Source organism: Thunnus maccoyii, chromosome 13 (assembly GCF_910596095.1).
Source record: "Thunnus maccoyii chromosome 13, fThuMac1.1, whole genome shotgun sequence".
NCBI classification, from domain to species: Eukaryota; Metazoa; Chordata; class Actinopteri; order Scombriformes; family Scombridae; genus Thunnus; species Thunnus maccoyii.
In genome coordinates this window covers 28,450,370-28,469,603 of record NC_056545.1, presented here as the reverse complement: position 1 = coordinate 28,469,603, position 19,234 = coordinate 28,450,370, and the positions used below count along the sequence as shown (strand labels likewise).

Genomic DNA, 19,234 nt, shown 5'->3' with positions numbered 1-19,234 from the left:
CACGCTATGCTAAGTGTTGTGTCACTATTGTTTGGATTTGATGGCTACGTGCAAACATTTGTGGTGTCAGTGCAACATCATAAATCTCAGAATACAAATGAAAATGCCATCTACAGTAGAGAGGCGGATTTCTGAAGACGTCCCGTGTTCAATGTACAGTAAGAATTTGCCTGAAGCCTGAGAGGAAAAAGCTCACACGAAATATGTCAAATAGCTTTGAGGTTCACCTTCACCGTGATAATAGTTGACGCCAAAAATTCTCTACTCAAGGCCCACTTACTCCAAATTTCTTCTAACATTCATCTCACGGCGTTCATTAACAGGTTGAATTGCTCAGTTGTCATGGAGTCTGACACGTGAGCAAATCTACTTCATCCACTGATGAGGGCCTGCGGATGATGTGTCTGAAAGCTCTTTAAGATATGTTTTTTCTCTCAAATGTTATGACTATATTTATATAGTTTACAGTGAAGGCGGATTCAGCTTTTCTCAATGTTTTTTGTTCTGGTATTATGTTAATCAGATAGACGGACAGTAAGTGTGAAGAATCACAACCCTTTACGAAGCCACATCCGGATATTTGCATTAAAACACTTATATCTCAATAACTGTACAGTGTTTCTAACTGCTATTAACTATTCTCATAACTGATGGAAAAACCTCAAGTCTGCAGTTAATCTCTTATTACGACACATTCGCGCCGTTTTGCTTGTTCTGTGGTCTGTATTCCCTCCGGGTGGTTGTACTATAATCTTCACAATACTTTTACAGGCACACCAAAAAAACTACAACTCCCACAGTGCCTTGAGCTCTAGTCGCGTAGGTGTTTCCGGTGTCTTAAAACATTTTACTTCCTTCCACACAGACCGACACGAACAAACCAAGAAAGAAGACGTCGCTAACTTTTAAATGCTGTCGTCAACAGTCGCGTTTTGAGCTTAGTTTTCGTTTAATTTCCGTCGTAAAATCCGCGGCATGTGGTGAGTGGTGTGTGAGGATTGAAGAATAGTTGTAAACGTAGACCGTAACGTGTAGGCCTCCCGAAGAAAGTTTGGTCGAGGGCCTGTAAACAACATGTCCTCCGCCTCGCAGTCTTCCTCCAGACGGCAATGGTGCTACCTCTGCGATCTGCCCAAGATGCCCTGGGCCATGCTGTGGGAGTTCAGCGAGGCTGTGTGCCGGGGATGTGTCAACTACGACGGCGCAGACAGAATAGAGCTCCTCATTGAAACTGCCAGACAACTGAAGAGCACGCACGGGGTTTTAGACGGCAGGTCCCCCGGTCCACAGCAAGGCAAACCCAGCTCCACCGGCCCTGCAGAGGCAGGGCGGCAGCATGGAGAGCGTACAGACCGGGGTAGGGGGGAGTATGGGGTGTCTGCTCGCCTCCCCAATGGCCTGCACAGAGCTGAAGATGTTGCCCTGTCAGAGGGCAGCCGACAGAGCCCAAACACTCGTCGGGCGATGGCTGGGGCAGTTCCTAGCCTTCATGGGGCTATATCCCATGCCTTGATAGCTCAGGGGTTAGTAGCAGCCCCTCATGGGCTTTTAGCCCCATTATCAGGCTCCAGGGCTGGGGCCACACCTATTGCAGTCTCAGCTGGCCCCATAATGAGTGATGCTGGTAGAAGACAGGCTGTGTTGGGCGTGGGGGCTAGCACATCTGCCCTGGTGGGCATAGATCCTGTAGTGTGGAGGAACAATGAAGTGATGGCTGAACTGAATGAGGTGGCTCGTTGCAAGGTTGAAGGCTGGCCAAACCGTCCCAAAGCAGTCCGGGATGTGCTTGTAGCTCTCAGCAGCTGCGTCCCCTTTAATGTGCGCTTCAGGAAAGACCATAATCTGATGGGACGTGTTCTGGCCTTCGATGCCAGCACAACTCCTGAGTTTGAGCTGAAGGTGTTTGTGGAGTATCCTGCCGGCTCTGGAATGATCTTCTCAGGAGTCCCAGACCTGGTCAGGCAGATGTTCCGCGACTCAGCCAAAGATGCAGGTAAAGCGGTGAACTCTGGGCTACGCTATGTGGAATACGAGAAGCGGCAAGGCACAGGGGACTGGCGTGGGTTATCTGAGCTGTTGAATGATGGTGTGCGCATGTTTAAAGAGCCCCCAATCCCCGAGGTTCTGCCACAGCCAGATGCAGGGTTGCCTATGGCAGCCGCTGGACGCCCTGTGCCAGCAAAGAGCACAACTCGGCGCCGCAAGGCTTCTCCGGGCTCTGAGAATGGAGAGAGCGAGGGAAGGCCTGATCACCCATCAAGAGAGCCCTGGCCTCGAGGTGCTTACTCAGGCATGGAACCTCTTCCTGGCATGGCTGCCCCTCAAGAGGGCCCACCCCGTTTACACAGCCAGCCCTCACCCATCTCAGCACTCATGGGAGTCGCAGACAGCCTGAACTCCAGCCAGATGGCCAGAGACAGCCCCAGCATGTCCACAGCTCACTCCTCCACCGCTGGGCGCCCCACCAGCAGCAGCCCTTCCACTGCCTCCACCTCAGTCTCCCAGGCAGCCATGGGGCAGGGTCTCAGCGCGGTGGGGCCGAGCAGCAACACTAGCGCTGGGGAGTCTACAAGCAGCGGTCAGGGCACCCTGCTCTGCTGCACCCTCTGCCGAGAGCGCTTGGAGGACACACATTTTGTCCAGTGTCCCTCTGTCCCGCATCACAAGTTCTGCTTCCCCTGCACCCGAGGATTCATCCGCAGCCAAGGTCAAGGAGGGGAGGTGTACTGCCCCAGTGGAGAGCGCTGTCCCCTGGCTGGATCCACTGTGCCTTGGGCCTTCATGCAGGGAGAGATCTCCACCATCCTGGCTGGAGACGGAGATGTGACAGTAAAGAAGGAGAACGACCCTTGACGTCTCCATCCTGTGGTGAATGGTAAGACAGAGGGAAAACGTGCACTTTTTGTACATCTTTTCTTTTATTAGTGAACACAAGGGGTGGAACTGTCCTGAGCGGGATGGAAAGAAAGAAGAGAGGCAGAAAGATGATCTAACAATCAGACATCTAAGTAACAACTATTACATCTCATCATCACGATGCTTAGTATCATACAGAATACATCGTGACCTACACAGGCTCCTGCAGGCTAAATGTGCCTTTTGGTGGCAGCACACAGTCAGGTAATGGGAGGCTGAATGTCATAATGGCTGTAGTGCAAAATTACAGAGGAGAATTAGCAGTGTAAACAAATATGTCATCTTCCTCTTTATCCTTTGTGTGAAATAAACAAACATTATCTCTACTAAATTTGGCGCATCAGATGGTCGACACTAAAAATGAACGGAAACTCGCGTGAGAAGGACTTTCTCCACCTCACTGTGTGTTCACAGTTAACTAACACGCACAGACTGAAATAGAAAACTGAAAATCTGACATAAACACATGATAAACAGATTTTACATTCCTCTGCCTCAATCTGATTTCTATATCAGAATCAATCAAGCTATTGATCTCTCTTAATGCCAAGCCAGACTACATCCATGTTTATTTTTTGCTCAAAAGGATAGTTGGCACCAGCACACTGACGCGATCATTACTCCTATTAATATTGACATGAAGAAATCCTTTCCTAATGTGCTTCTGATGGAAGTGATAGGGGACAAAACCCACAGTTCATGTTCTGTGCTACTAAAAAGACTTCAAAATCAATGCTCTCTTCATTTTTCTAACTCAAACGGCTGAAGCCTCAGATAAACTTCAGATGAAGATTGGAATATATTGTTGCACAGGACGAGGACTGTGGATTTTGTCCCCCATCACTTGCATTGGATGCATGTTATGAAGGGATCTTTCAATGGTCAGTATGAACAGGAGGAATGATCACAGCATGCAGAACCTGTTGCATTGTATATATGCACGGACTGCTGTGAACATACTCGGAAAAAACGTGAATCCTTTAAGCAGAAATAAAACAAGGATGTAGTTTGCCGTTGCCTCAAGAGGGACCGCAACGGCTTGACTGATGCTGATGTAGAGATCGGATTCAGGCAGGAAAATGTGAACTCTGTCCATCACCAGCTGCCTTGCAAATAAAAATAATAACAAATGAACTGACAGGGCAAAAAGCTTGCAGCTCACTCCCACTGTTCATCTTGTGTAACAGCGTCACATCATGACCTCAGCTTTGATTTCTCTGCTAGGGCAGCGTCATCAGCTAACCTTTCTGTGCTTTACTGGATGTTGTAGACATTTCTCTTTAATATTACACCACTCTCCCTGCACTCCCACATTAAAATATCTCATCTGTAGTCAGATATGACAGCTTGTACTCCTTTTAATCATATTTTGGAAAAAAAAGCATGAATTGCACAGCAACAGTGTATAACAGAAGGAATTACTCTTCAGGCAACTAAAGCTTGACAACAAAATTACCCCCAAAATATATCCCTGCTCAGTTGGGACATATCTCTGCACATTGTTAACCAGACTGTTTTTCTTCAAATGTTCCCAAATCCTCACCCATGTTTTTTTTTTTCTCTTCTTTTTTCACAGTGGATCAAACACTTTGAAAGCACTTCCCTATTATCTCAAGCAGAGGTCCACTTGGGCTGCAGTTCTTCATGTGTGCCTCTGACAATATAACTCTGAACCCCAGGAGGACGACGACGACGACGGCAGAAACACAGTTAACTAAAGACACAACAAGACTCACTTTAGAGAGGAGGGGGCATGTCCGTTTGTCAGGGCTCAGCTCACCTGTGAAGGGTGGGCTGCTACATTACGAGCGAATGTCGAGTCCCGACCAAATCTCTCTCTCTCTCTTTCTCTCTCTGTCTCTCTCTTTCTCTCTCTCTCCTCTTTGTCCAGCGCAGCAGAGGCCTCTCATCAGGCCTCTTTTTTTTCAAAAGCCCAGGATCGAAAGCACACGTTTGTTTTAAGAACGACAATCTATTTTGTCTTTCATTTGTGTTTTTGTTATATATGTTGGATACTGGCTTCTACAGATGGATCACACCGATATTGGTAGATGGTTTGACAGAATCATGCAATTCTCCAAGAACAAATGAATGTTCAAAATGTGGCAAAAACCATTGGGTCCTTTTTAAAGCCAAGGATTGGAAAAAAAAAAAATGTAATCCCACGTTATGTCTCTTAGGTATTCTCCTTATATTGTATGTCAAAAATGTGAATTTACTTTCAATATGGCTATGTAATTTCTATTTTTGATACAATACAAATTTCTATGTATTTGTTTATAGTGATAAGAAGACCAAAGATGGCTTCATGCTCAATGTAATTTTATTGTATTGTAGCTGTGTATGCTGTATTCACTGATAACCTTGGCATCAGTCACTAATTTGTTAATCTATCACAGACGTAAGCTTGTTTTGTCTATTTACTTTTTGAATTATATGTATGGTAAGATAATTAGCACCACAATCTTCAATGGTTAACCCACATACTCATGTGATCTTAACAGGTCAATTCTACAATAAATTACTAAATAGTTAGTAGTTACAGCCCTGGCTTATTCTTTTGCTACTGATATTAACATTTCAGCCTCAAATGTGCAGCACATTATTGAAACTTCCGCATTTTTAAAAAAATTTTATTTGATAAAATATTTTGACATAAACATGAAAAAAAACCCACACCAGAGATTGTACAAACCCTTGAAAAAATGTGTCCATGCACAGAACGACAAGCTATCTCATAAACCAGTTAGCCAGTTTTATAAAGACACTGTTCACAAGAAAAAAGTGTATGAAGTGCAAAATTAATGTAAAAATGAGTCATTCTGAGTATAAATGCACAATTTGATTAAGCATTAAGTCAGGCACACTGCAGCAAACCTTAAAAAATATTGTAAACACCTCAACCAGACAGTTCTTAGCTAATATCAAATAGATTTGTTGCTCTGTAAACATATTTGTACATAAGAGAGTGGTTTAAATCCTCCTTCTTCACACATGCATGTGTAATCTTAACGCCGCTTCTTTGAGCATCTCTCAGATGGGGCACCCGGTGTCTCCCAGAGCCTCCTGAGCTCCTTTCAGGGTCTCCTGCTTCACACATTTCCAGAAGCCAGAGAAGCCGCTCTGAGGCTGCACCTGAGGGCAGGACGGCGTTTATCACATCATGAAATTCTGAATGCAACCCGACAGTGATCTAGAAGATATCTGCTGCTTAAAAAGTGACAGAATGCAAAAGTTTTATGGCCGGACTCACCTTCAGACCTCGCAGCACTCTGTCTTTCATCACGTTAATGAATTCCTTATGGCTCAGGCAGTTGTCTCCATCCATATCAAAGAGTTTAAACACAGTGTCCAGCACGTTCTCAGACAGGTCATGGCCTGTGGCGATCTTCACGGCTCGTTTGAACTGGGCTGCACTCAGAGGAAGGAAAAAAAACTGTTACATAATGTTGAGAAAGCCATCAACGTTTTCATCCATTCTAACCAACAAGGAGGTCTTACCCATTCCAACAGGACGGTTGGCTCCAGTCACCATTTTCAGTGAGAAGGAAAAGTCCTCCAGATTGTTGGTGAAGAGGCAGAAGACTTTAAACTCATCAAATGTGATACTCTACAAAAGGAAACATTTTTGTTAAATTTTATGCTACATTTTCATCTGATAGCAGCAGAGGTGAAGCAGATATTAAAGCTGAGGATGTAAATTCCTGGTGTGTGTACCTGACCAGCAGGGATCCGCTTTCTCATGTTTTCCCAGTAGATTTCATTGTCTTCTTCGTTGGTGTAGTGTAGCAGCCACTCTGCAAAGTCTTCTCGTCTCATAGTGTCCATACCTTTGGAGAACTGCAGGAACTCCATCTCCTGGACTTCAGCCTGCAGGTCCTCCATGAACCTGAAAGACACACATTGTTGAACTGTTGAGAGATGAGAGCCCTGCGGAGGTTTGTGAGGAAACTGGGTCACGGCAAAACCACCTCATCACTTAGAAAAGAAATCTGAGAATAACTTCTCAACTGTGAATTTTGCAAAAGTGAAAGTAAAAGAAAAAGGAGACAATCAATAAGTGACAAGTAACCATTTAAGGGAAAAAAAAGAAAAGAAATAAAAGGTTCAGACAGCTAAGATGTGTGTCAGTTGGTAAACCTGAGCATAGAGCATACCTAGATGGTGTTTTGGGTTTATATTGCCAACTGACGTGTGTGAACTTGAACGCAACATTTCTGAATAAGAAAAGCATCTCTAGATGCAAGGCCAAAAAAAAACAACAAAAAACATTCAAGATGACACAGAATATTTCAAAGACCCAAAGACAACACTAGAACAAAGTTTTGTTAATACTTAAAGCATGTAGCAGTGAAAAATGGTTCATCTCATTTAGAGATAAGATCGATATTTGCATTTTGTTCATTTTGACTTAAAGGGTAAGTTCACAAATCTGTCTTAAAACAATAGACAGGTACCCGATATGAATATTGACACAACCTTTCCTTGCTGTAATCATTCCTCCTGTTCACACTGACCATCAAGAAATCCATTCTTAAAGCTTTTTCTATGCAAGTGATGTGGAACAAAAAACACAGTCCTCTCTGTGCAAAACTAAAACGTTTACCTGAAGCTAACATGAGGCTTCAGCAGTGGGTGTCTTCCAGAGTTACACTCTGTTTAGTTTGAAATTCCCCTCTTTGTGTTTCCTGGTATTAACACAAGGCTCAGGCTGCTCAAGTCTCATATTAACTATGTGCACTAGACTATTGTTTTAACACTTAAAACTGTGAACCTATATATTGAATTGCTTGCTATCTGTTTATTTCTTTTTATATCCAAAATGTAGAATAATACATGTCCTTGTATCAGGAGCTTTGATCACAATGAGCAGTAGGTGAGTGTGTGATTACCTGTGGAACTGCTGATACTGCAACTTGTTTTCTCCGTTCTTCCCAAAGAAGTAGGCCTGAAGTGTCGTGTTCACACTTTCCCCTTCCTCCACCGGTTTCTGTAAACACCCACGTAATACAGAACATCATGGTTTCAAACTGAATGTCCAGGCATCACACTGCATAGGTGATCATGCTAAACTGTCCTTTTAAGGGAACATGAATACTCACCTCTGTGCTGTCCTTAACAACTCTCTTTTTACTTTTCCCAATGATTTTCTTAAGCTTCAGCAGCAAAAAAGAAAAAAATACAAGATAATTAGTGACATTTAACTAGAGAAATGAAAAAAAAAAAAATCACAGTACTTCACACACGCAACAGAAACTTAAGCAAATTAGAATCCATGCACTTCCTCTTTTTACTGAATGCTTTAGGCTTGCGCACCAAGTCACAACATGAAAATACGACACAAGGTGCATGACGTGCCAACATGCAGTCTACGAGCCTAGACTAGACTAGACTAGACTGATCCAGACTAAGCACACGGAGGTCTCCTGCTGCCATCAGAGGACACGTCTGGTTGGAACAGACACAGAGATGTCGAGCGGTTTTAAATAAATAGACTGAAGTGAGAGGCTGACTCAGGCTGCAGAGATGCAAACACATGACAGATGAAAAACAGAGCAGCTAGCAGTGCAGCTCTCCCTCACCTTCCACATGTTGCCATGGCTCCCATACTTACACACTGTGGCAGCGTCAGTGCTTGAGGCAGCATTAAAGGTGGCGATATTTTGAAATTTAAGTGCACACAATTACATTTGAACAAACTCTGTGTAATGTATCTTTCCATGATAACAGGTCCTAAATGTTCAATATTACTACTGCGTTAAACAAATCTCACTGATAAACGATTCTGACACATCAGAGAGGTCTTACCTTGAGAAATTCCTTTTTGTCGACATGCTCGTTGCCATCAACATCAAGCATCTTGAAAGCTATATGAAATCCTGTGCGCGGCTCTGCAACAGCAACGCATCATCAGTTATCTGAACTCTGTCTCAATATGTACATTCAATATATCAATCAATAAGAAAACATGAATCGTCTAGCTTCACTCATATGCGCAGGAGTGCCACAAAGCCTGGACAGAGCAAGCCGAGGACCATGCTGTATTCTAACTGAGGAAAATGCAACCACTTATGTCACAAAATCACTGCACATCCTTTCAGCGCAATATTACTGAGAGTCGGGTAAAACCTTACAAAGCCCAGAGGCTGATCCAAGGTTTGTGACTCTACTTACTGATCAGGATGGTGAGCAGGAACAGATATTCTGTGTAGGATATCAAACCTGCAACACATGAAGAAATGTTTGCGGAATTATATTTAGGAAATAAGATGTCATAGAAATATGTTGACTGAAATCGAAAGCCAACATACATGCAAATGTGTGGTTTTTCAGTTTCAGTCACACAGATAAAACAAACTGATGCCATGTGTGACCTGCTGTCAGTCACGTCTGGATCGAAGGTTACGATATTGTAACCCTAGTTCTATAAGCACAGGCGGAGACCTCTACTAGACTCGATGAGTAATACTCTCCTCCAATCACATGCATGCAATCGCCCACTGAAATTTGCATGTATGTAGTCGGCTAATCAGGACGCGCCTACGGATTACGTGTCCCTCACACAGTATAAAAGGCAGCGTCTCACTGCTGCTCTCATCCCGAAACCACTTCAGTGGAAGGCGTAGGAGCAGCAGGGTCCATAGGTGGAGGGAGCAGCCTGTGCTTATAGAACTAGGGTTACAATACCAACACCTTCGTTCCATCTCATATAGGCTCCGCCTTCTATTGGACTCTATGGGTACAGTAGGTGGAGCCCAATGAATGCTCACCCTGCCGTGAAATGTCATCAGACTGCCTCACTGAGCCCAACCAGCTATAGGTTAGTTGCCATGGCCCACCTGCTACTTTATAATCCAAGATGCTTCAGCGGAGCAGTAGGGGGCCTGAAAAGGAGCCCTTCATGTCCAAGAGATAGAACCTTATGAATGGACAAGACCAAGGCGCTGCTGTGCATATATCCTCGACACTCACCCCACTGAGTAAGGCCGTTCATGCTGCTACACCATGTGTGAAATGCGCTCAGACCGCAGTGGAGGGCTCCATACCTGCCTGCCTGTAGGCTTGGGAGATGCACTCACAAAGCCAACTAGCTAGGCGCTTCACAGATAGGGCTTTACCGGCCACTCTCTCTCCATAGCACATTAACAACTGTTCAGTGCACAGACAGAGGGCCATGTGTTCAACATAACATGCCAACACACATACTGGCTACCATAAACGCAATTTTGCCTCCTCGCAGCAGAGCAAGATGTCACACAGCTGAAAATGGTCCCACCGTTGCCAGCGGCGAGTTGTAGAAAGTCCTCAGCAGTGCACGCAGGGCAGTGGCTGTATCATGCCGCTCTCTACGCGGTCCCGTCAAAGGCACTGAAAGCAGAAGAGATGCCCGGCAGCAGTGGCGATGAGACAGGGGCAAGACGGGCAGGAATGAGCTTGGAGTGGCAACTCCATCCGCGGAGAGGTAAGATCAGTGAGCAGAATTTGCTGTCGCTGAAGTGAGAAGGATGAGCGCAGCAGCGAGACTGTGTGAGGCACACGTTATCAGTAGGCGTGTCCTGATTGGCCAGCTACGTACGTGCAAATTTCAGGAGGCGATTGTGTGTTTGTTTGTGTGTGTGTGAGACTGGAGGAGAGTATTACCCATTGAGTCCAGTAGAGGGCGGAGCCCCTGTAAAACAGAACTACACATACAGTAATCTGAGCAGATGTGGATACAGGATATTAGGTGTGAGGGTCCATCCTGTTGACAGAATCATAACTTACCATTGTCTCCCAAGTTTCTGAACAGATCATTGCCAGCACAAGCTTTAGAGGCAGCTTTCAACATCTTCTCAACTTCCTAAAAAGAAGCCAACAGGAAACACATAACAGCACAATTAACCCAAACTAATGACTGGGCTCCACATGTGCAGTGTGAAACTTATTTATATGATTTTTGTGATGTAAACGTACCTCTTTTGTTAACTCTCTCTTCTGCAGCTTTCCTACATGAGAGGAAACAGAAAAGATATGTTAATAACAACAAAAAACTTGATAAATCACAGCATACGGCATTACATGTGAACATTTTCATAAATCTTGGAATCTGAATGTCTCATCACTGAAAACTATGAGAAACACAGCCACATTGAGTTGAAATGGGTTTTTTTTTTTTGCAACTACACAGGTTTCATGCAGAAGGTGTGCACCTGATATTTCCTATCATCAGCTTATTCCTTAAACACTACAGTTTGTGATATAAACCCAAGACAAAAACTCACCATAATCAAGTATTTTAGGGCTAGTAGACCAACACCATATACAAATACATTGTCACAGTGCTTTAATGATTCTTGCATAATGTTCACAGTAGGTTTTAGCAAGTTATCGGCTGACATGATAAGAAAATCATTTGTTAAAACAAATTTAAGCACAGATCTATAAAATAATCTCTGTATGAATTGTTTCACAGTAGAGTTACAAGACATTTGTGTAAACTGCAACTCCCAGTGCAATGATGCACTACTGTATATATAAAGCTGCAACATCTCCACTCTGTCAGCAGCAGTTTGCCTTTGTCTTTATATACTTTACACTCGAAGAGAAAGATGCAGCTCCTGTGTTGCCTTTACTATTACTCCAGGTTCTGATATGGCCTCTCATAGACTTCTGGTCCCATGTGAGTACAGATGGGTAAGAAATTAAAGGAAAAACCAACATAAACCCAAGATGACATCCTCAAATGTCTTGTTTTGTCCCTATCAACAGTCCACAACCCAAATATATTCGGTTTATTGACATAAAGGACTAAAGAGTCACATTTGGGAAGCTGGAATCAGAGAATTTGGAAATGTTACTAAAAAAATGACTCAAAACAATGAATCAGTTCTCAAAATAGTTGGTGACTGATTTAAGAGTTGGCAGCTAACTGATTAATCGACTGATCATTGCAGCTCTGGGAGAGAAGAATACTCATCTGGTCTCAACTCATCATCTACACACTCATCAATCCATTCAATGAGCCATTTCTTATGTTCATCCACTTAGACTTTAGACTCTAACTGGACATGAGTGCGGCTTACGATCAACGTTCTCCAGCATCACAGAGTACAGGAAGTCTCTGGGGGTCATGTAGGGCTCCAGCTCGTAGACAACTGAGGCGAACTGGTTGAAACGGATCCTCCTTGCAGACAGCTGAGGAGCTGCAGCCTCCTGAAACAACACAAGAGACATAAATATCAATGTAAATTACTGAACCATCTGAACACTCATTGGGCTTGATAGAAAAACAGATAGCATCCACTCTGCATGGTGTTTGAGTGAGTGACAGCTGGGGGGCGTTAGTTAGTTGTTGATAAGAACTCTTGGCTGCTTATTCACACCCTTTTTTTATATAAATATGGCATTTTAACATTACCGTGCCGCTGTTACTCGTATTTAGCGACATGTCACTTTCATTTAAAACAGATGGATATATATATAAGATATATGTAAGATATAGTGGACATTTTGTCTGTTTATGACGACAAAAACTTCTATTAGGCGTGTACTCACTTTTTGTTCCTCCGCATGAACGGTGAAGGGCAGAGTCCTGTTGACTGCATGATACTGGTGGAAACAGATAGCCCCAGTACCAATTACACAGCCGAATATGCCAGGTCCGACGACTCGGTGTCGAGCTAAACCTTTCAGAGACCGAGGGCTCCTCAAAAAGTTTCTCAGGTGAGCAGCGACTCTTCCCCAGCTGGCCATTTTCAGGAAGCTACAGCTCGCTAGCTGCGTCACCTGCGAGGCTTCCGTAGCTGCGTATGCTGGCAGAACCGACAGGCTGGCCACGCCCCCAGGCACGAGGCAAACGAAATATCCATCTTTATAGAAATTTATCCACCTTTATATCTCCATGGCAAAGACAGAACTGAAGATTATACTGACAAATCTATGACGATGAGTCTGCTGTAAAGCAAATAAGACATATTCAGGATACAGCTACCAAAACTGACAATGACAGCATATGTTGTAGGAATAATTGATGAAGAATCCTTAAAGATCCCACCAGACATGTTTTAAGATGTAAACAAAAATACTCTATTTTGAATAATAATTTGTGTCTGATATGTTTTTTCCACAAAAAAGTTAAATTATCTTGTTAAAATCCTTAAAGTCACATCTACTCATTAAAACAACCCAGAATCTATAAATATGCAAATATATTTAATTTCACAAGTTTAACTGTTGGATACAAGATGTCTCCTACTTCACTGTAATGTACATTCTCACTGTATGTGCACTGGAGGCTTCAAGTTTCCACATCACACTTGTGTAAGTTTAATATTGGACCATGATTGGTTTCCAAACTAGGAACAAGAAAAACACATTTTTGAGTGGAGGAGGACTTTAAGGTACAACTTCTTTCAATTATTATATATTTAAAGATTCTCTCCAGACATGTTTTAAGACATATAAATAGTCTGCTTGAATATTAACTCATGTCTGATATGGTTTTTCCACAAAGAAGTTCATTTAGCTAGTTTAAGATTCTTAAAATGACATCTACTCTTTCTCTGTCATTGACAAATCCAGAACCATATGCAAATATTTTTACTTCACAAGATGTCTCCTACCTCTCTGAAAAGACCATGTGCTCAAACTTCCACATCACACTTGGATATAATATCGCCTATTGGACCATTAGTGGTTTCCAAACTACCTGTGATGTCACAAATCCTGCTTGTAGGTACATGTCTTAAACTCAGATTTAAGGTGAACTCAGAGAAACGTTGCTCCTTCCCAGCAGATGAATGTTAAAACAAACTCTATTCATGCAGCACATCATTCTGCACAGAGAAGCTCAAACATCCAAGTGAAGGAACAGGAAAAAAAAACACATTTTTGAGTGGAGGGAGACTTTAAAGGGTAATTTCTTTTTTTTTTTTTCATGTTGTACAAACAAGATACGGAACAATTTTCACACTTCATGTTACATTTTGTGCGTCTTGCAACTAAAAGCCTTTTTTCAATAGAGGAAAACCATATTGAATGTGTCTTCTTTATGAAATGCAACTTGAAAAGCCCTCCCCCTGTATTAAAAATGAAAAAATACAGGAAAAGAATGTTTTATTGTTAACCATGGGGGAAGGGTAACATACTACTACTAGAAAGAACCTCTAAAGCAAACCATCATCATCAGCTAGGTCCTGAATGTTCTGGTTACAGATCCTAGATGAGACTAAAGGCCATTGAAGACGACACTGAGACACAGTCATACCCAGTGATGTCTCAACAGTTCCCTCTAGTACAGGTCCAGTGATCTAAAGCAACAACACTCTTCATTGGAGCAAAAACTTCTAGGCTTCATCAAGCCACCCCTGAAAAAAGAGCTGCAAATTGGCATGATGATAATCAAGACCTCTTGAGACCTCGGGTTAGCGATGACAGCACAGAAGTAAAAGGATATTTAAGTGCTCAATTTGTGCTTTAATGCAGGCACTAAGATGCAAAAGGGACATATAAAGGCTCAGAAAAGCTTGGCGCTCTTCCACAGGCAGCATCCAGCATCTTTTTTCAATGTGTCATCTCGCTGTCTCACATATCACAGCAACTTCTCCTACAGTACAAAGTGTCCCAGGGCGGACGACTGCCAGTTGCAGGCTGATTTCTGTGAACTCTGCTCCTCCCGCACCAGCCTGAATGTCACCCAGGACCTGCTGTTTCACGTGAGGATAGTCAAAGTCCAAAGTCATTCTCAGTCAAGAATGTCATTTACACTCAATGTCACAGCAGAGCGGATGTTCCTCTAGATTAGTTTAAAACAAAGAGAATAGATGAGACAGTTAGGACAGTGAGACAAGGTGGATTTTCATCTTTAGAGGAGAAAATATATTTTAATTATCTGTGAATGACTTTTGAGATTAGACAGGCAAGTAGAATGTCATTTGTCCTCAGATCCTGGACATTTCTCTGCAACGTAACACACACACACACACACACACACACGAAAGAAAGATACACAACCTTTGGAGTTTGCAGTTTTGACTACATGTATATACATTTGACTACATTCATATTAATTCTGTAACATCTAATTTCTGATTCCTAAAGTGAGCTACAATAATATTAGGTGTTTTTTCTCCATTGCAGCTTGAAGTGTAACTGTAGTCTTGTTCTGACCTGACAGATATTTACAGAATCTGGTGGAGGACAGAGTGAAAGGATCAGTTACAGAACGTGAAATAACAACATTTTACTGTTAATTCTACTTCATATAAGAGTCTATATTTATCAAGTGTCTTAGAATAGGAAAATGTTCTTTGTTAAAAACTTTAGAATAGGAAGTCATCATATCTGCTTCAAGATTTAGGAGAGCTGCAGAGGTTTGCATGTTAGAGTACTTGGTCTTTTTCAGATTTTTTATGCCACAGCTATTGTTGTAGCACTCCTTTGGGCAATTCAGTAAACAATCTGATTGAAAATGCCAGAATACAGCAGTAAGATTAATTAGTATTTATCCTGGTCAAAACTGATCATAATAATGTCTGTGATATAGGGGAAAAAAGACAATGGCAAAATTAAGGGATGAACAGATTTTATGAGACAATACCATATTTCATATTTCCACAGACAGATATTGGCAGATGTTATTCAATTCAATAAACAAATCATAATGAAAATGTACATTCTTAAAACATACATCAAGTTGTGCAGAATTTGTGCAATACTGTTTACATGTATGTATGTTTTTTTTTTAATTATTATTATCATTATAGAGTAGACCCTGCATCACCACTGCTGTTTCACACTGTGCACGGACTTGTACCTTAGTGCAAAACAAAAGTTGCATGAACCTTTATTTTTACTCACATAAATTATTCACATGTCCACTCACATTTTATTTAAAACTGCACATAGCTTAGATGAGGTTCTGCGTTTTCATCGGTTGCTATAAGAAAGCCATAAATACAGCGTAAAAATGTTGGTGTTGTACCAATCACTGTATGTACAGAAGCAAGCGGGGACAATTCAGAAGCATTTAGATAACCCCTTGACATGGACACAGTTTGGAAAATACCAGCCCTTCAGTTGATTTCCACCAATGATTCAGTCCTGCGGCAGAGTGTCAGCATGAAGGCTAGTTCAGCTCGTTCTCCAGGGGGCGCTAAACACTTTAAGATGTGAAGGACACACAGGCTTGATTTTTTTCTAAAAAAAAAAAAAATATTTTCAGCATTGTAATTTGTGTTTCAGTTGAGTGTGTTTACATATCAATGCCACACCTACATACTTCATGTTACTGTTATACCCCCAAAATGTGTTCAGTAAGACTGGAAGCATCAAGGCATCAGCATAGTCACTGCTAATCAATGCTGCTGCTACTTTATGATGATTTGTGTCCCTTCAACTGAAGTCTTCACCTTCAAATTCATGGACACTGAGAGAGCCGCAGTAAACGTTGATTGTTAGTTTGGAGAATGTGCAATTGATTAGAGAACCACTCAGCTTGTAGTTTTCAAACCGTGAAATCAATGTGAGGAACAGACTGTTTCCATTATCCTGAATTAGGTGTGTGACTGTGATCAGCATGGGAGATAAGTGTGTGTCCACATCAATTCCACGTCAAGTTTGCATCAGCAAGTTTGGAGGTTTATTTAATGTCATAGCAGCAAGTTGTAATGTAAAGTAACAAAGACATACACACTTTAAGACCATCAATGAAGGAAACAAAGTTTGCACAATATTTTTTTTTCTTCAGTCACGGTTTATGCTGCCTATTTAATTTCAACTGTTGCTTATAACATAGTGGAAAAAAAAAAATCCCCAGCGTGTTTCATAAAAGTGATGGGAAGCAAACACTTAAAAAAAACGCACATGGTGATGTGGGCTAAATATCTGCCATGAGCAATGAACCTGAACAATTACAGCCACATGAAAATACTATAGCTCCTATTTCAATGATAAAAAGATGTATTGCAATGACAGGCTCACTCTCAGATGAGTGTTAAGTCAGGTGAAACATTATTTCTGTTTCAGTTACCACTTGTTTCTCTTCTAAAGCACTCTTTCATCAAACTGCATGACATGGCACTTATGTTCAAACAAAACAGCGACAGAGAAATGAAAGTAACATTCACATCATAACATTGTTCGACTAATTTGAAGGCTGCAATAACGCAGACGGATACAGCACACTGTCACTACAATCCTCATGTCAGTGAATTAAAATACGGCTGCATCTGAAATAAACTTTTGGTGCTTTAATAGAAAGGAAGACTGCTAAGAAGTCTTTTTTTTTCTTTTTTCTTTTTTTTTTTTACATATTTGAGGTGCAATATGATAGAATGGAAAGTGGAAAAACACTGTAACAGCCAAAAGTACATTTGAAGAAAGTCTCAGCTGCTGCCTGTGTTTCACTGCACACTAGATGTGTATTTCCTTCTTTTTCTGTAACATAAGTACAATGTGTCAAAATTTGCCACATTTTTCATTGTATTTATATATGTAAAAATAATTGATATACATGGCAAACAAAAAATAAGTGGACTAATGCCTGTTCATCTCTGTAATCACAGCATACTACACTCCACTTTAGTCACCAATAATTCGATTATCCGGAGCAGCAACGGTTCAGTTGTACTTGTTGGTAATACATAAATTTAGCACACCTCTCACAGACACATGGACTACTCAATCAGCTATTATAACAAGTTCTTATTGGGGCTGCGGGGCAACTCCTGGATCTGATATGAATAAATATAGGCATATAAAAATACAACAAGCATACCTACAGTATGTCCTGCTGCTCTTCCCTGGTAAAAGGTGTTTAATACAACTAGATATTGGTGTACTTATATACACTACGATATTTAATAGTGACTCCTAATTTGCATATTTTTCATTTAAATGTAATAAACATTAATATATTCGAGTGATGGTTGTTTTTATTTGACTTTACGTGGATTAATACAAATGTTTTAATTTTACCCATTTCAGTTCAGAGTATTGTTTTATTAGAGCACAGGATTTATTGGTATACATACAAAGATAGGTATATACAGTTCATGACTTGAATCATGACAGTTTTACATTTTAACTTGCTTTTGATGATTGAGATTCCGATCAGTTTGGACTTCAAATGAAAGACACAGGGTACAGAGAGGTTCACGCTCAGTGAACTGCTTCGGGGGTTTTTACAATTTTTGGGGCACCACAAACTCAGTGGTGATTGAACATTTCACAGCTGAGACCATTACATTCTGTGGAAAATAAATCGCAGTAATACAGTACAAACAGCAGAGGGGCCATTTGGCTTCTTATTTCATGTTACAGATCAATGTGTAGTCACTTCTCTGGTGTGTATCCCACCCCTCCAAAAAACAAACAAACAAACAAACAAAAAAAAAAAAAAAACCCTACCCCTTTCTTCTCATGCTAACTGTGGATAGAAGACAACCCTACTTTGTCAAACTTACCTCTGGATTTTAAGGAGTGGACCATGATAGCAAAATACATTTTTTTTCCTCACTCACATTAAATTATTGCAACTCCAATACTGCCCAACTTATTTCAAGAACATAAAAATAAAGGCAAGTTTAACAGGTGCACTAATAGACTATTTCATGCAATGTTCTGATTTTTGTCATGTATACAAAGGCATTGTGTCACATAGGCTTAGTGTTACTTTGAGCATTGCCACTTTGAACACACCTTGGTTTAATGGATTAGAATTTGATGGAGAGCTCTTTTCTTGACATGGATCATTGTGGACAAATAAATAATAATAACAACTGAAAAGAACCTGTAGAAATGTGTATTCGCTGACACCAATGAAGTCAGGTGGGTAACACCAGCATTCCTTTATATTAACATGATTCAAAGCTAGCCATGTGATGGGATTAAATGTCGTTATGATTAGTATACAGATGTGTCAAGTGTCTAAGGTGCAAAACTGCCTGAAGTAAGCTTATGTGGATGTGACAAATCATAGAATTCACATTTGCAACTATTTCTTGTTTCCTTTTCCCTTTTTCTCTCTCTAACAAAGAGAAGAAATAAAAAAGTATATTGCTTCAAAAAACATTTTTTTTAATATTGTGAAACATTTCATTCACCACTTCTCAGGTTTGTCTAGATAGACAGAGCATTACATTATCAGTCAAAGATACTACATACAGAAAGATGCTGTGAATCCAAGAGATTAAACGATCAACGATGGGACGTGACAGTGACTAATTCCTGGGACCACTTGTTGGAGTCTGTCTGTCTGTCTCGGCCAACCTCCTTCTCTACCAGCAGGTGGCACAACGCAAGCACTGATGTATTGCCTGGGTGAAGGGGAGGGGCTGAG

The 19,234-nt window shown here is 41.4% G+C and overlaps 2 protein-coding genes across 2 annotated transcripts; one reads left to right on the top strand and one right to left on the bottom strand.

The window, feature by feature from the left end:
- Window positions 1-843: 843 nt before the first annotated feature.
- Window positions 844-5,451, top strand: LOC121909726 (interferon regulatory factor 2-binding protein 1-like). Its single transcript, XM_042430345.1, has 2 exons — window positions 844-2,875; window positions 4,493-5,451. The coding sequence occupies exon 1, from the start codon at window positions 1,075-1,077 to the stop codon at window positions 2,851-2,853; it is 1,779 nt and encodes a 592-aa protein (XP_042286279.1). The 5' UTR covers window positions 844-1,074; the 3' UTR covers window positions 2,854-2,875; window positions 4,493-5,451.
- An 82-nt stretch (window positions 5,452-5,533) lies between these two features.
- Window positions 5,534-12,706, bottom strand: micu2 (mitochondrial calcium uptake 2). Its single transcript, XM_042430347.1, has 12 exons — window positions 12,451-12,706; window positions 11,979-12,108; window positions 10,870-10,901; window positions 10,681-10,756; window positions 9,091-9,138; window positions 8,725-8,807; window positions 8,019-8,072; window positions 7,809-7,906; window positions 6,634-6,805; window positions 6,418-6,526; window positions 6,170-6,327; window positions 5,534-6,051 (listed from the first exon to the last, which is right to left on the bottom strand). Exons 1-12 carry the CDS (start codon window positions 12,646-12,648, stop codon window positions 5,950-5,952), a joined length of 1,260 nt encoding a protein of 419 aa, XP_042286281.1. The 5' UTR covers window positions 12,649-12,706; the 3' UTR covers window positions 5,534-5,949.
- Window positions 12,707-19,234: the final 6,528 nt, after the last annotated feature.

What these genes read in the sequence shown, in the direction of transcription:
- LOC121909726 (XM_042430345.1), top strand. Translation starts at nt 1,075, where the DNA reads ATGTCCTCCGCCTCGCAGTCTTCCTCCAGACGGCAATGGTGCTACCTC.
- micu2 (XM_042430347.1), bottom strand. Translation starts at nt 12,648, where the DNA reads ATGGCCAGCTGGGGAAGAGTCGCTGCTCACCTGAGAAACTTTTTGAGG. An exon ending in AGAGAGAGTTAACAAAAGAG is followed by an intron (nt 10,757 to 10,869) that starts GTACGTTTACAT and finishes GCTTCTTTTTAG; the next exon opens with GAAGTTGAGAAGATGTTGAA. An exon ending in CAGTATCAGCAGTTCCACAG is followed by an intron (nt 6,806 to 7,808) that starts GTAATCACACAC and finishes TGTGTCTTTCAG; the next exon opens with GTTCATGGAGGACCTGCAGG.